Raw genomic sequence first — 12,447 nt, forward strand, 5'->3', positions numbered from 1 at the left:
TAATGAAGGATGAGTCAAAATTTCTAGATGCCTAATAATGGGAAGGCATGCGAATGATTAATACAACTCCTCTCAAGATCATCATATCGAAAAGATTATGGGCAAAAGTGAGGGATTTCCCGTAAATAGGTACTCTGTTTGATACCTGTGAGATCTTACTAAATATTGAAGTTGGAAAGAGTATGATTAGTCCATCTTTGTTGTGTGGACTTTTAATGATTGAAAGTTAAGGAATTAATACCATCGGTTCCAAGATTTGCTAATATATCGACCTCTTTATTGCCTTCTCTGAATATGTGAGTGAATCTTATATCTTCAAATGTTGAAAGAGACTTTATAATTGCTTCTAGTTTAGAGTTTAACACCCAGTTTGGTGTGCCTCCTTTTCGAAGTGCATTAATAATGATTTGGGAGTCCCCTTCAATTATAATTTTTTAAATATTTGATTTAATACATAGATTAATTCCTTCTTCTACCGCTTCCAGTTCAACCATATTATTGGAAACTATTTCTAATGATTTTGATCTTTTAATAATCCAATTACCTGATTCATCTCTAATGATACATCCTATTCCTGCTTTCCCAAGATTTCCTCTTGATGCCCTGTCAAAATTTAGTTTCTTCCACCCAGAAGGGGGAGGCTCCCATTTGCAGGAAAGTTTAGCAAGGTCATTCTTCTTTTTATAAGTTAAGGGGGGGTTTATTAATAGTGGCCATAGCTTTTTAATTTTTGCATCCTAGTCAGAGAACGATCCCTCTTCTCTAGATCTCTTTCTGAGATCACTATTCATAACTTCCGAAATTGCTACTTCTATTTTTGAAAATAGAGTTGTTTCTGAGAGATATTGTTCTGAGAAAATTTGGTGATTGCTTTCTTTCCAAATTTCCCACATTACTATTGCCAGTGATATATTCCAGAGTTTTCCATATATTTTCTTAGGATCCTCTTTTGGCCATACCATCAAATGACCTTCCTAATGTCCTGCTAATGGGGAAGACCAATTGAGTTTCCTTTGTATCCATCTCCAATATTCCTGAGAGAATTTGCATGAGAATAGGAGGTGATCTACGTTTTCTTCTTCTTCTTTACAAAGGGGACATCTAGATGGCCCTTCAAAACCCATTTTCCTAATCCTATCCTCTGCTAATATTTTCTTTTGCATAGTTGCCCAGAGAAACATTCCTGCTTTAGGAAGATTTGTTGGATCCCAACATAGGTTCAAAGGAAGAGTGTTGACATCCCATTGTTGTGAGTTAGTTTTCATCCTATATCCGTCTCTAACTTTATAGACTCCATCCTTTGATGCTGCCCAGATAAGTTTATCCTCCTTGTCTTTACATGCAATGGTTCAGTTTTTTAGTAATAGTTCCAATTTTTTCTTGTCTTCTAGATTGATGTCAGTTTCTGAAACTGATTTCCATTTCCATGCCTTTCCCTAGTCTAATTTAAATTCCTCTAGGTAGTCTTTGACTTTAGTGCCCCATAGGGTTTTCAATTGTAATAAAGTTTCAGGGGAGAAGTTTGAACTAATCAAAGGAGGATTTCCATTCTAGGAATCTTCTCAAAACAAAGCTTCCTTTCCATTCCCTATATCCCATGTCAGATATTTAGAAATCAAACTACGATTATTCAACAGAAAGTTCCAACTGGCTGATCCTTTGGGAGGAGTATTAATTCTAAAGAGTGAGGTTTTATCTGAAGGGTTAAGATATTTATTGTATAAAAATTTTGCCCATTTCCTGTCGCTTTCTTGATAGAGTCTCCAAACTTGTTTTGCTCCTAATGCTTCGTTCTGCCATTTGAGGTTTTTGACATCTAATCCTCCATATGCTTTTGGTCTACAAATATTTTTCCAACTGACTAATGCTGCTTTTTTCTTGTCTTCTAGTCCTTTCTAGAAGAAGTTTCGTAGTTTACTTTCTAGTTTAGCATTGATTTGTTTTGGAAGATAAGAACATGACAATTGATAAGAAGGGATGGTTGTCAATACTGCCTTAATTTTAGTTGCTTTCCCTACCTTGGTTAACCATCTACCTTTCCAAGATTCAGTTTGGTGGTCAATTTTGCTAATTATATGCTCCCAACCCGGGTTACTTTGCTTGTTTTATCCAGGTAAATCCCCAAGTATCTAAATGGGAATTTGCCTTTTTTAAATCCTAGTTTTTGACAGATTAGATTTTCCACTTCAAATTCAGTATTTAAAAAGAAAATTTCTAATTTTTTGGCATTTATCATTTGCCCAAATGCCTTTGAGTAAGTATTCAGGATGTGTTGCATCTGATCCGCCTCTTCCAAGGTGCTCATTCCAGCAAGGATTGTGTCATTTGCAAATTGTTGATGGGTAGTATTTTCAACTCCTTTAGTGACTTTTACCTCAATAATTTTTCTTTCTCCTTGCACTGCTTTAATAGCCCTTCCAAATGCTTCTGCCATTATGATAAATAGGAAAGGAGAAATGGGATCTCCTTGTTTGATGTCTCTTGAAATATTAAAGAAACCTTATGGGGTGCCATTGATAAGGATAGAGATTTTGGGGGTTGATAAGCATTGATAAATAATGTTAACCCATTGTTTGGAGAAGCCAAAGGCTTCTAAAGTTTTGCATAGAAATCTCCAATCTACCTTATTGTATGCTTTCTGAATGTCAAGTTTGAGTAGCATACAAGCTTCTTTATTTTTTAATGCAGAGTGGATAGTTTCCTGAATGATTGATATGCCATCTAGTATAGATCTGCCCGGAACAAATCTAGTTTGTTCTTCCAAGATAAGTTTGGGCAAGAATTTTTTGAGATGATTAGCTAGAATTTTTTAAAACACTTTGTATATAGTGTTGCATAATGCAATAGGCTTAAAATCTCCCAGTGCAATACTTACTTGCTTTTTAGGTATAAGGGTTAAGAATGTGTGATTGATTTCAGTTAAGATGGAGCCTCCTTTACGAGTTGCTTCTAATGCTTTCCATAAATCCTCTCCTAAGATATCCCAACATTTTTGAAAGAAGAAGGCTTGGAAGCCATCGGGGCTCGGGGATTTATCTGGGTTCATACTAAAGAGTGCGGTCTTGACCTCTGAAAGGGAGATAGGTTCATTAAGGAATTTATTATCTGCCTCTGAGATCAGCTTAGGAATATGTTTCAGCATTTCTTCTTGAGCACATTTGTTGGAGGATTCAAAGTCATTGAGTGTATTATGAAAGTATTCAGTAAATATTTCTACTTTTTCTACTGGATTTTCAGTTTGCCTTCCCTCTAGATTCCTAATTTTGGTTATATTGATATAATTCCTATTGTTAATGGTGTTGTTGTGGAAAATTTTTGTATTACGATCTCCTTCTAGGAGCCATTTTTCTCTAGATTTCTGCCTCCAAAACGTTTCTTCTTTTGATAGAATTTCTTCATGTCTTAAAAGATATTCTTTTTCTAATTGATATGATTCATTATTCATTCCTTTCATAATAATTTCTTTATTTAATTTACTCATTTTATCTTCAATATCTAATTTTTCTTTAAATATATTTTTGAAATGTTGATTGTTCCAATTGAGAATCTTATGTTTTAAGTTTTTAAGCTTAGAGACCAGGCAAAACATTTTAGATCCTTCATACTGATCCTCCTTCCACTAGTTTTTGATTTGCTCCATGAAGCTTTTGTCTAAAAACCACATTTTCTCACATTTGAAAGGATTTCTACTAGGTTTACTTTGTTCCTTGATTTTCATTTTTACTGGAAAATGATCTAACCCTACCATAGGTAATATTTCTGATGTTATCAAATTGTCCATATTTAATTCACCTTTTAGAAGAAATCTATCTAAGCTTTCGGCAATATAATAGAATCCTTTCCTACAGTTATTCCAAGTATAAATTCCATTCTTGGTTTTGATGTCCAAGAGAGAGTCCCTCTGGATCCAACTTTTAAATCCTTCCATGGCTTTATTTGTTTGGCTCATCCCTCCTTGTTTTTCTCCCTTACTTGAGATTGCATTGAAATTTCCACCTATAATGGCTATTTCCTTTGGCATTGAATTGAGGAAAGAGTTGATCTCATTCCAGACTATCTGTTTATCATCTGTAGAAGTCAGTCCATATACATTAATAATTACTGTTTGCAGGTTTGATTTTGTGCTAATAGCTCTCATTCCCATCCAGTTTGCTTGAAGAGAGAGTAATTCCATATTAGCTTGTTGGGGGTTCCAAATTATTCCTATTCCTCCTAAGGCTCCTTGAGACTGTTGGAATACTGATGTCCATTTTCCCAAATTTTGACTCATTTTTAATCCTTCTTCTTTGTTGAGTTTAGTTTCTTGTATTAGTAAGATGTCTAAGTCAAAAAGGTTGAGGTTACGCTTTAATAAGCATTTTTTGCTAGGGGCATTCAGGCCCCTAGCATTCCAAGTTGTTATCTTCATTGCTCCTTGGGAAGGAACTTCCCCTTCCCATTGTTCAGTATGTCAGAGATCTTTGTTTGGTCCTTAACTTGCCCTGTTGCCTCTCTAAGTTCTTTAAGTGATTTCCTTCCATGTTTTTGCTTAGATTTCCCACAAATTGGTGTTTTCAATCCTTCTTGATTCATTGCAATACCTAATTTTTAATATTTTGTTCATCCCATACCTTCTCTGCTATTAAAGAAACCTCCCCTTCCTGTAAATCCTCTGAGATTATTTTTGTGATTAATCACTTACTAATTTGCTGGTTCTCTCCTATTTCTGTTTGGGTGCCTTTTAATTCCTCATTCTCATTGTGGCCATCTATATTGATGGCACTCTGCCGTTCTTCGTTTCTCCATAAGGATTCTATATTTTCTGAACTTGGATTTACTTTTGTGACTAAACCATTGTCCTCTCTATCTGAAGCAAACATGTCTTTCCCATTACTAGGGGTTTTCCAAAATTTATAACTCTTTCCTTTTCCTTTCTTTCTAATGGTTATATTGCTCCACTGTGCTAAATCTACTGGTGGAATGTTCACTTCTTGTGTACTTTCATTGTTTGGCTTAACCATTTCTTGCCGTGTTTCTAAAACTTGTTCCATTATGCTTTCTGTCCTTTGCTCTTTTATTTTATGTTCAATCGATCCAATGTGAATCGATTATGCCTTCATCTTTGTTCCTTGCATTTGATTTGCACTTGTTTCTAATATGCCTTCCGATCCGGAGGCTTAAATCTCTTTTCCTTTATGTTTCTTATGTGACTCTTCTGCTAATAGACTCTGGTCAATTAGGTCATTCTGTATCAGTAGAATTTCATGATAAAGCTGATTTAATTTAACTATATTTGATTCCATTTCTTCAATATTCTCTTTTTCTCTTTGACAATCCCTGCAATTCTTGATTTTGTTGAGTGAGTGCTGGTAACTGATCTGCTCTTCTACTTCTGTCTCCCTCGATTTATCCCCATTTTCTTCAATTGTTACTACTGCCATCTTACTATCCAAGGGTCTTAGATCTGAAGATTTTCCTCTTTCTTGTGAGACTGGATTCGTTGCAGTATCTACTTCCTTGCTTCTTGCCTTCTTGCTTGTATTTTTTTCAGTTTTTAACTGTTCTTTAATGTTATTGATAGTTTGAGATTTGGCAAAGTTAACATCTAAAATTTTATGAATTTCTCCTGTGTATTCTTTAAAAGTTAATTTATATATTGAACGATTTGTGATAATCTTTCTATTTATAGGTTGATTTTGATCATATTTAACCAAAACCCTAATCCTATTTTCTTTATTAGGGTTATCTTCAAATCCAATTAAATTTCCTAATGAATTGCCAATTTTTTTAATGGTGGTTTCTTCCATTAATTTTGATGGGATTTCTTTGCATTCCATCCATTTAATCGCTTCCAGGCTTTCAATATGATTTTTATTGAAGTTATGTTGCCATTTTAGAAGTTTAATATGGTGGCCATTGTAAAATAGTTTATCAAATTTCAGAATTTCTTCCTTGTCCAGTTTAGTTCTACATAAAATAAACCAAAGTTTATTTGCAAAAGTGTTAAGGGTACTTACCTTGTTGCCCCATATCATGGAAATGATGCGCACTAGCCTGGATCCCTTCCTTGACGGACCATTCCAATATATATAGATGCCTTTATCCTCGCAATCCTTCCATCTTTTTTCATTATAAGGATTGCTTATAATAATTTCTTCATCAGAGGTATGCAACTCGATGTATATTAGTTTAGGGCCAGCTTGAATCCTTCCTTTATGCGTTGATCTCTTTTTCGGTGCAGAGGTATGTATACCGATTTCCTTCTGTCCGTATAGATGATTTGCTTATCTTTCTCATTGGTCGCTTCGATGCAGCCTTCCAATTTATGTGATAATTTCCTGTTCATTTTCCAATAGGGATTGCATTAACTTCTGATATCCTATGAGGCTGTTTTGGGAGCTCCGTTTTGTGTGGATTCTCCTTTGGTTTTGAGCTAGGGTTAGATTCGAATTTTGCCACAGAATTGATTTGATGGTGGTACGATTTTTCCTTTGGAATTTTTCCTTTCCTGATATCTATCTTTTGCTGAAAATGGGTCCGATTTTTTCGACTCCGCATTGTTTGCCAACCATCTTTTGTTTTGTGAGATTGATTTTCACAGATTTCCGAGATTCGGCTGGAATGGAGTTGCATAAATAATTCAAAGCTATTATTAATTGCCTTGTTGGTTACTCCTTTCCCTGGTTTTGATTACAAGAGGACTTCAAATTGATTATTGGTTGCCAAAGAGAGTTGTAGAGAAGTCTTCTGCTAGTGCACAACCGATTTCGTGAAGGGGCGACTGAGTTTGGAATATGAATTCGCATTTTTCGTCATAATGTAGAGCAGAGTGTTATTTGCTATGTATTTATTTAAAATATTATTATAGTACATTTATTATTATTAATTTGACTAATGGTAAGGTAAAGTGTGGCCTGACATATCTTTTATAATAATTATATTAATTGCACAATTAATACAAAAAGTTAGAATTTTAAATTTTCATTGATTTTTTGTTTTGAAAATTAAATTTCTCCATTACTATTTAGTAAGATCCAATAAGATTTCAATTAAATACTATTCTTGTTTTTCAAAAAATGATATAAAAATGTTCAAACTTTATAAAGAATTTAAATTCTGAAATTCTTGAAATGATAAAGTAAATGTAGTGTTACATTATCTCTTATGATATTTTCAATCATATTAATTGCACAATTGATGCTAAAAGTTAGAGCTTTAATTTTTTCTTAATTTTTTGATTTCAAAAATTAATTTTCTCTCTTATTATTATTACTAAGAGCCAATAAGATTTTAGTTAAATAGCTTTTATCCATTTTAAAAAATAATAAAAATATACAAACTTTATAAAAAACTTAAAACCTAAATTAAACTAATATATTTTATAGTTTTTAATTGCATAGTATTCCTGCCATAGAAGTTTTATGGCAAAATAATATTTGGTGAAGACGAATATATCGGAACTCGGACAATGTCTTTGGCGGCATGGAGAATAACACTCGCGTGAATATTTCCATTGTATGAAATACGACACATAAAGGTTCAAATACGGTGACGCTCACAATATTAGTGGACGCTGGAACTGCTGGCGGGTTAACAGAGCTATTTTAGTATGTGCTGATTGCATGAAGAGCCTCTGTGTAGAATTTCTTGGGAGATCCGCTGCTATCCTTCACCGTGAGTCACTCATTCTGGTGGATGCAGTTTAAGAGAAAAACGAAGTGTTCCTTGTGTCCAAATACTGGTTCATATTTGAAAGTATAATTGAAGCTGTACACGTCTGAACTGATAATGCTGTAACAGTCATCTGATTATATTCTCGTTTGAAGTTACAATTCAATTCGATACCTTTCCTTATTCGCTGGAGAAAGGTCAGAGTTTTACATTGATAAGTGGTATTTTGAATTTTTTTCTGAAAATGGATAGTCTGCTCCGAGTCTGTTAACCCAGGAACTTAGCTGATGTATTCGTTGAAGTAATCTCAGACTTGGAATAAGGAGTTTAACTTTCTATTCATATACATTTCTTCTGACGTTCAATCAAATTTGAAAACCATTTGAAATGTCTCCTAGGCACAAGCAAGCTAACCGTTTACGAAAATGTCTAAATGTTGAAGGGTTCAGTTAGTGCATGAAAACGTTTGACAAAAACACTTTGAGAAAATCAGTGAATATTTGTGAAATTTAGCCTAAGGTTATTACATGTCTCCATGGTTTTCGGCTAATCAACTATCTCTGTCCCATTTAATGAAGATTGAGCATCTACAAAACCCTGCTTTATGTCGTATTTTCTATCACGATTTGCTTTGGCTGTTTGATATTTGATATTTATCAACTTCAAATTGTTAATTAAATGTCCTTTCTTGTAGTGCATGTTTGGGGACAAGGAACTACCATTTAATGGCAAATAGCAAATATGAGTATGTTAAGTCATTTGAATTGAAAGATAACCTGCTGCCTCAGACATGGATGGTGCTCAGAATAGATGGCTGCCACTTTCACAAGTGAGTATTTGCCTCTTTCACAGAGATATATATTGTGTCATTTTCTCAGAAGCTTGGTAAAGCAGATTATTTTCTGTTTCTTTTGCGGAATGAATACAAATATGTCTTCTATAAAAAACTGATGTAATGCTAAGAACTTCCAACTATCATCAACTAAATATGGAGGCTATTTGTACCATGGCTGCCCTAATTATGAGGCTACATTGACCTAGTCTAATAAGTGATAATTTTTTTCTGGTTGTTTATTGAAATCGACTCATGCTTCATGTGGAATGTGCCCCTTTATTTCAAATACCAGACTATGAATTATTTTGGAATCTTTTGGGATTTTTTCCACTTTCTTTGTATCATTTATCATTAAAACTTGGGAAATTTTCCATCCAATATACATGAGGGAACATTAGTATAATCAGAATATTGTTCATGGTATCTAATAATGATTTAATATTTTTTAATTACAATTTTACAGGGTTCTATAGGGTCCCATCCCTTCCATAAAACAGAAATTAGGATAGAAACAGTATCATATTGCATCATCAACCTTCTCTGGCTTAGAAGTTGAAAGCAAGTAAACAGCTAAACTATATAGACTGCAACATACCTCAAACAGAAACTCTACATGCACAACATCTATGCTAAGCCTTGAGAAGAGAAAGACCTGTCACAAAATTAGCTTACACCATATTAAAAAAACCCAACCCTATAAAGAAGATATGTCATCAACTCTCATGTAACAAATCGTCTGCAGTGAAAAGAGTCACTGGTTATAACTCTGTATGTTCCCTGCTCTCCATGCCGGCAGCCTTGGGCAAGACCTTCCAACATTTATAGCCCCTTGAAGAAACCCCTATACCAAAGACATTCAGCAGCTCAGTGGCAGGACTTGGGGACCAACCACATTCTCTATACCTGCAAATTTAATGTGTTTCAGTACTTTTGCCTAACATGGGGCCTTAGTATTCTTTCCATTTAATGAGGTCATGTGTCTTGCCCAAATTATGAAACCATTACTTTCCACTGAAACACAGTCTTGTAAAGAGACCCCATAATTTGTGAAGAAGTCTTCTGTCACACATTGCTCCTTATATATATAATATGAGCAATGGAGATATGAGAAAATTTGGATTGAAAGTCAGTATCTCTTGGTGATTGCTTGGACCACAATTTTGGAGCCTCCTTCCATTTCTATCTGTCGATATCCACTTACCAACATTACCTTTAAAACTGCCACAATAGCCTCCCATTCCTCCCCATTGTTAGGCATAATTCCAAGTTGCGTTGTGCCCTTTATTTTCAGTTGACCATGCTTATCCTTGAGAATGTAGCCTATGCTAGTGAAACCTGGGTTCCCCTTTGCAGCACCATCAAATTTAGTTTAGAATCTGAGGAAGGAGAATGCCGTTTAACATTTTTAGATATAGGAGTGTCCTCATTAGTAACACTAGGATCCTAATGTTAGCTTTTACCTTTCATTTTGGCTATTATCCCTTGAACAAGTGATCAAGGAACAGGAAAAACCTAAAAAATTACTGAATTTGATCTATCTAGAATCTTTTAAAATAAACAATAATGCAATGTTGAAGTATGTAATCATTATTTTGCTTTTATGCCTTCTTTCCTTGAACTGCTTACCTTATCAATTTCCAACTTGACTAGAAAAAGCTAATTGTGCTAAAAACCTATAAATACTCATGAAGTTTCATTAATTCCATTGTATATGTTCATCTTTTTTGTAATTTTGATTTAAGGAAAATTAGTCTTGCATGAGGATGCGTCCCTTCTGAAAACCAAATATTTATGGGATGCGGACAAGATGTGGGGACTTTGGAGAAATGCTACCCTCACTTTACTATTGCTCCCATTGCTTGTTAGGGGATGTCTTTCTTAGAGGGGACATTTTTGGGATGTCCTTGGGACCTTGATGCATCTCTTGAGCACATCGGTGATGCTTAGGCATCCCTCTTGTTAGTACAAGCAAAATATGCTTTTTTAAAAGGTTTAGTTTTTGTTTTTTTGGATCTTCATGTTTATAACCCTAACCCTGATGACTTGTATGTCCACCCATAGTTTGCAAACTCTGCAAGTTGCTGAGTACTCTCAACTTTTGTTGGTGGACGAGTACTCACAAGTTGAACTCTCGCATTTTTATAGATGTAAAAAAAATGTAGCTAAAAATGTCGATGTAGGTAAAACACTGGTTAGCATGCACTTTTCACATGTTGTTAGTGCAATAAAACTATGCATTTTCTCTAATGAGATGTTAGTTTCTAATTTAATACATTTTGTAATTGAATTTTACAAAAAAAAATTGTTTCTTTAAGAGATTTTAGCTTTTATTACTTTCTAAGTCGCTGAGTTTTTGCGGAGTTGAAAATTATAGGCTTGTTGAGTACTCTCCGAATTTGAGATTTGGATATTCAGTCATAAAGCCAAATATGCACGATGCTACATATGCATACACGTAAAAAAAAGTAAAGGATCACAAAATACCACATGCATATAGGTAATACTTGTGACTTGGAGCTATGAACAAGTAAGGGCACAAATGAGGGACCTCATCCCCTTTGTACAAAGTTGAAGCACAATCCCCTAAGCACATTGGATTAGTGAAGGCATCAACATGCGATCACAATGGCCCAATGGGTTTGAACTTGGGTTGGGACAATGACAACACCATCACTTAACCAACACACTAAGTGGTGAACCCATGATGATGAATTTCTTATTGATGAAGATTAATTCATCTTAATTTAAATAATGAACAAGGAAAAGACCTTCTCTCCCCACCTTCTATATCTAACCCTACAACTAGATGACTAGATGACCATGATTACTTATCGATAGGTTTTGGTTTGTATGGCCATTTCTGACCTTTCCCCATGTTTGCATCTCGTCTCCTTGATGATACTTTCCCTCCCTTCTTCCAAGGTAACCATTCTCTTGTATCCATCCATTGACACATGAGATATTTATGCATAACTTCCTTACCCTTTTGCTATCATAATTCATCTATATTCATCAATATAATATAGTATATGTCTATATTCATCAACATTAACAATGTTCATTAGTATACATCAATAGTCAACAATATACTTACATATTCATTCAAATGCACGAGTATTCATCAATATGCATAATAAATGCACCTTAACATTAACAATATATTTTCAACTAAACAATCTTAATAGTTACTTGAATAGGTTCATAAAGAAGCCATGGTCTCCTATTGCCGTCATGTAAGTCACTTATATGTGTTGGATCCTCTATATTATGATCTACTTGCTCCTGAGCTTTCTTGCAGACATAATATCTATAAGCCTCAAATCTGCTTGGATGCATAGAAATAAACTCAAAACCCTTTGGCTGGTAGGATAATGCTTTGATACCATTGAAAGATCCGTAACTATGATTTCATGGAAAATCTATGATTTTGTTTGTAATCTTGATTTTCGCTAGTAGTTCTATTGTCCTGCATTTTGTCATCACAAAATATAGGTAATAGTACGGAACTTTTTCAACCTAGTTTCGCGTTTCTCTAAGATTAGTGCATTATTTAATTGGATAAAATTGATCAATCAATCAACCCTAGTTTATGTTTGTTTGCTTTTGATCTTTTGGTTTTGTTCAACTCCTTGCTTTCAGTTTTCCCTTCAATTCGATATATCTTAGGGCTTAATCGGACTTGGCAATCAAAATATATGATCATTTAAGTGACCAAAAGGTGGATTGTCCAGATGCAATTGCATAATTTAAAATATTATGTTATATTTTAATGTTGACATTCACTTTTTGAAAAATATAACATAAATTCACTTTATGTTATGTTTTTTAAGTGACTTTATCACTTAAATTTTTCACTTAAGTGTCCATAGAGAACTTATGTTATATTTTAATGTTGAGTTGCTTTTCAAAATTTTCACTGAAGTGACTTTATTAACTATATAGTTTGATTTATTTTTGAGTTA

The 12,447-nt window shown here is 34.1% G+C and overlaps 1 protein-coding gene across 3 annotated transcripts in view; it reads left to right on the forward strand.

The window, feature by feature from the left end:
* Positions 1–7,386: 7,386 nt before the first annotated feature.
* Positions 7,387–12,447, forward strand: part of LOC149568059 (tRNAHis guanylyltransferase) — a 251,034-nt gene continuing 245,973 nt past the window's right edge. Inside the window, exons 1-2 of one of the 3 annotated variants that reach the window (XM_089821063.1) lie at positions 7,387–7,847; positions 8,345–8,479. In XM_089821063.1, coding sequence (XP_089677189.1) covers positions 8,376–8,479 — 104 coding nt within the window. In that variant the 5' untranslated portion in view covers positions 7,387–7,847; positions 8,345–8,375. The remainder of the gene's footprint in view (positions 7,848–8,344; positions 8,480–12,447) is intronic. The other 2 variants (XM_089821065.1, XM_089821064.1) reach the window with 2 other exon arrangements.

The sequence above is a fragment of the Cupressus sempervirens genome, chromosome 3, assembly GCF_028749045.1.
Source record: "Cupressus sempervirens isolate cs-2001-9-10 chromosome 3, ASM2874904v1, whole genome shotgun sequence".
Classification (NCBI taxonomy): domain Eukaryota; kingdom Viridiplantae; phylum Streptophyta; class Pinopsida; order Cupressales; family Cupressaceae; genus Cupressus; species Cupressus sempervirens.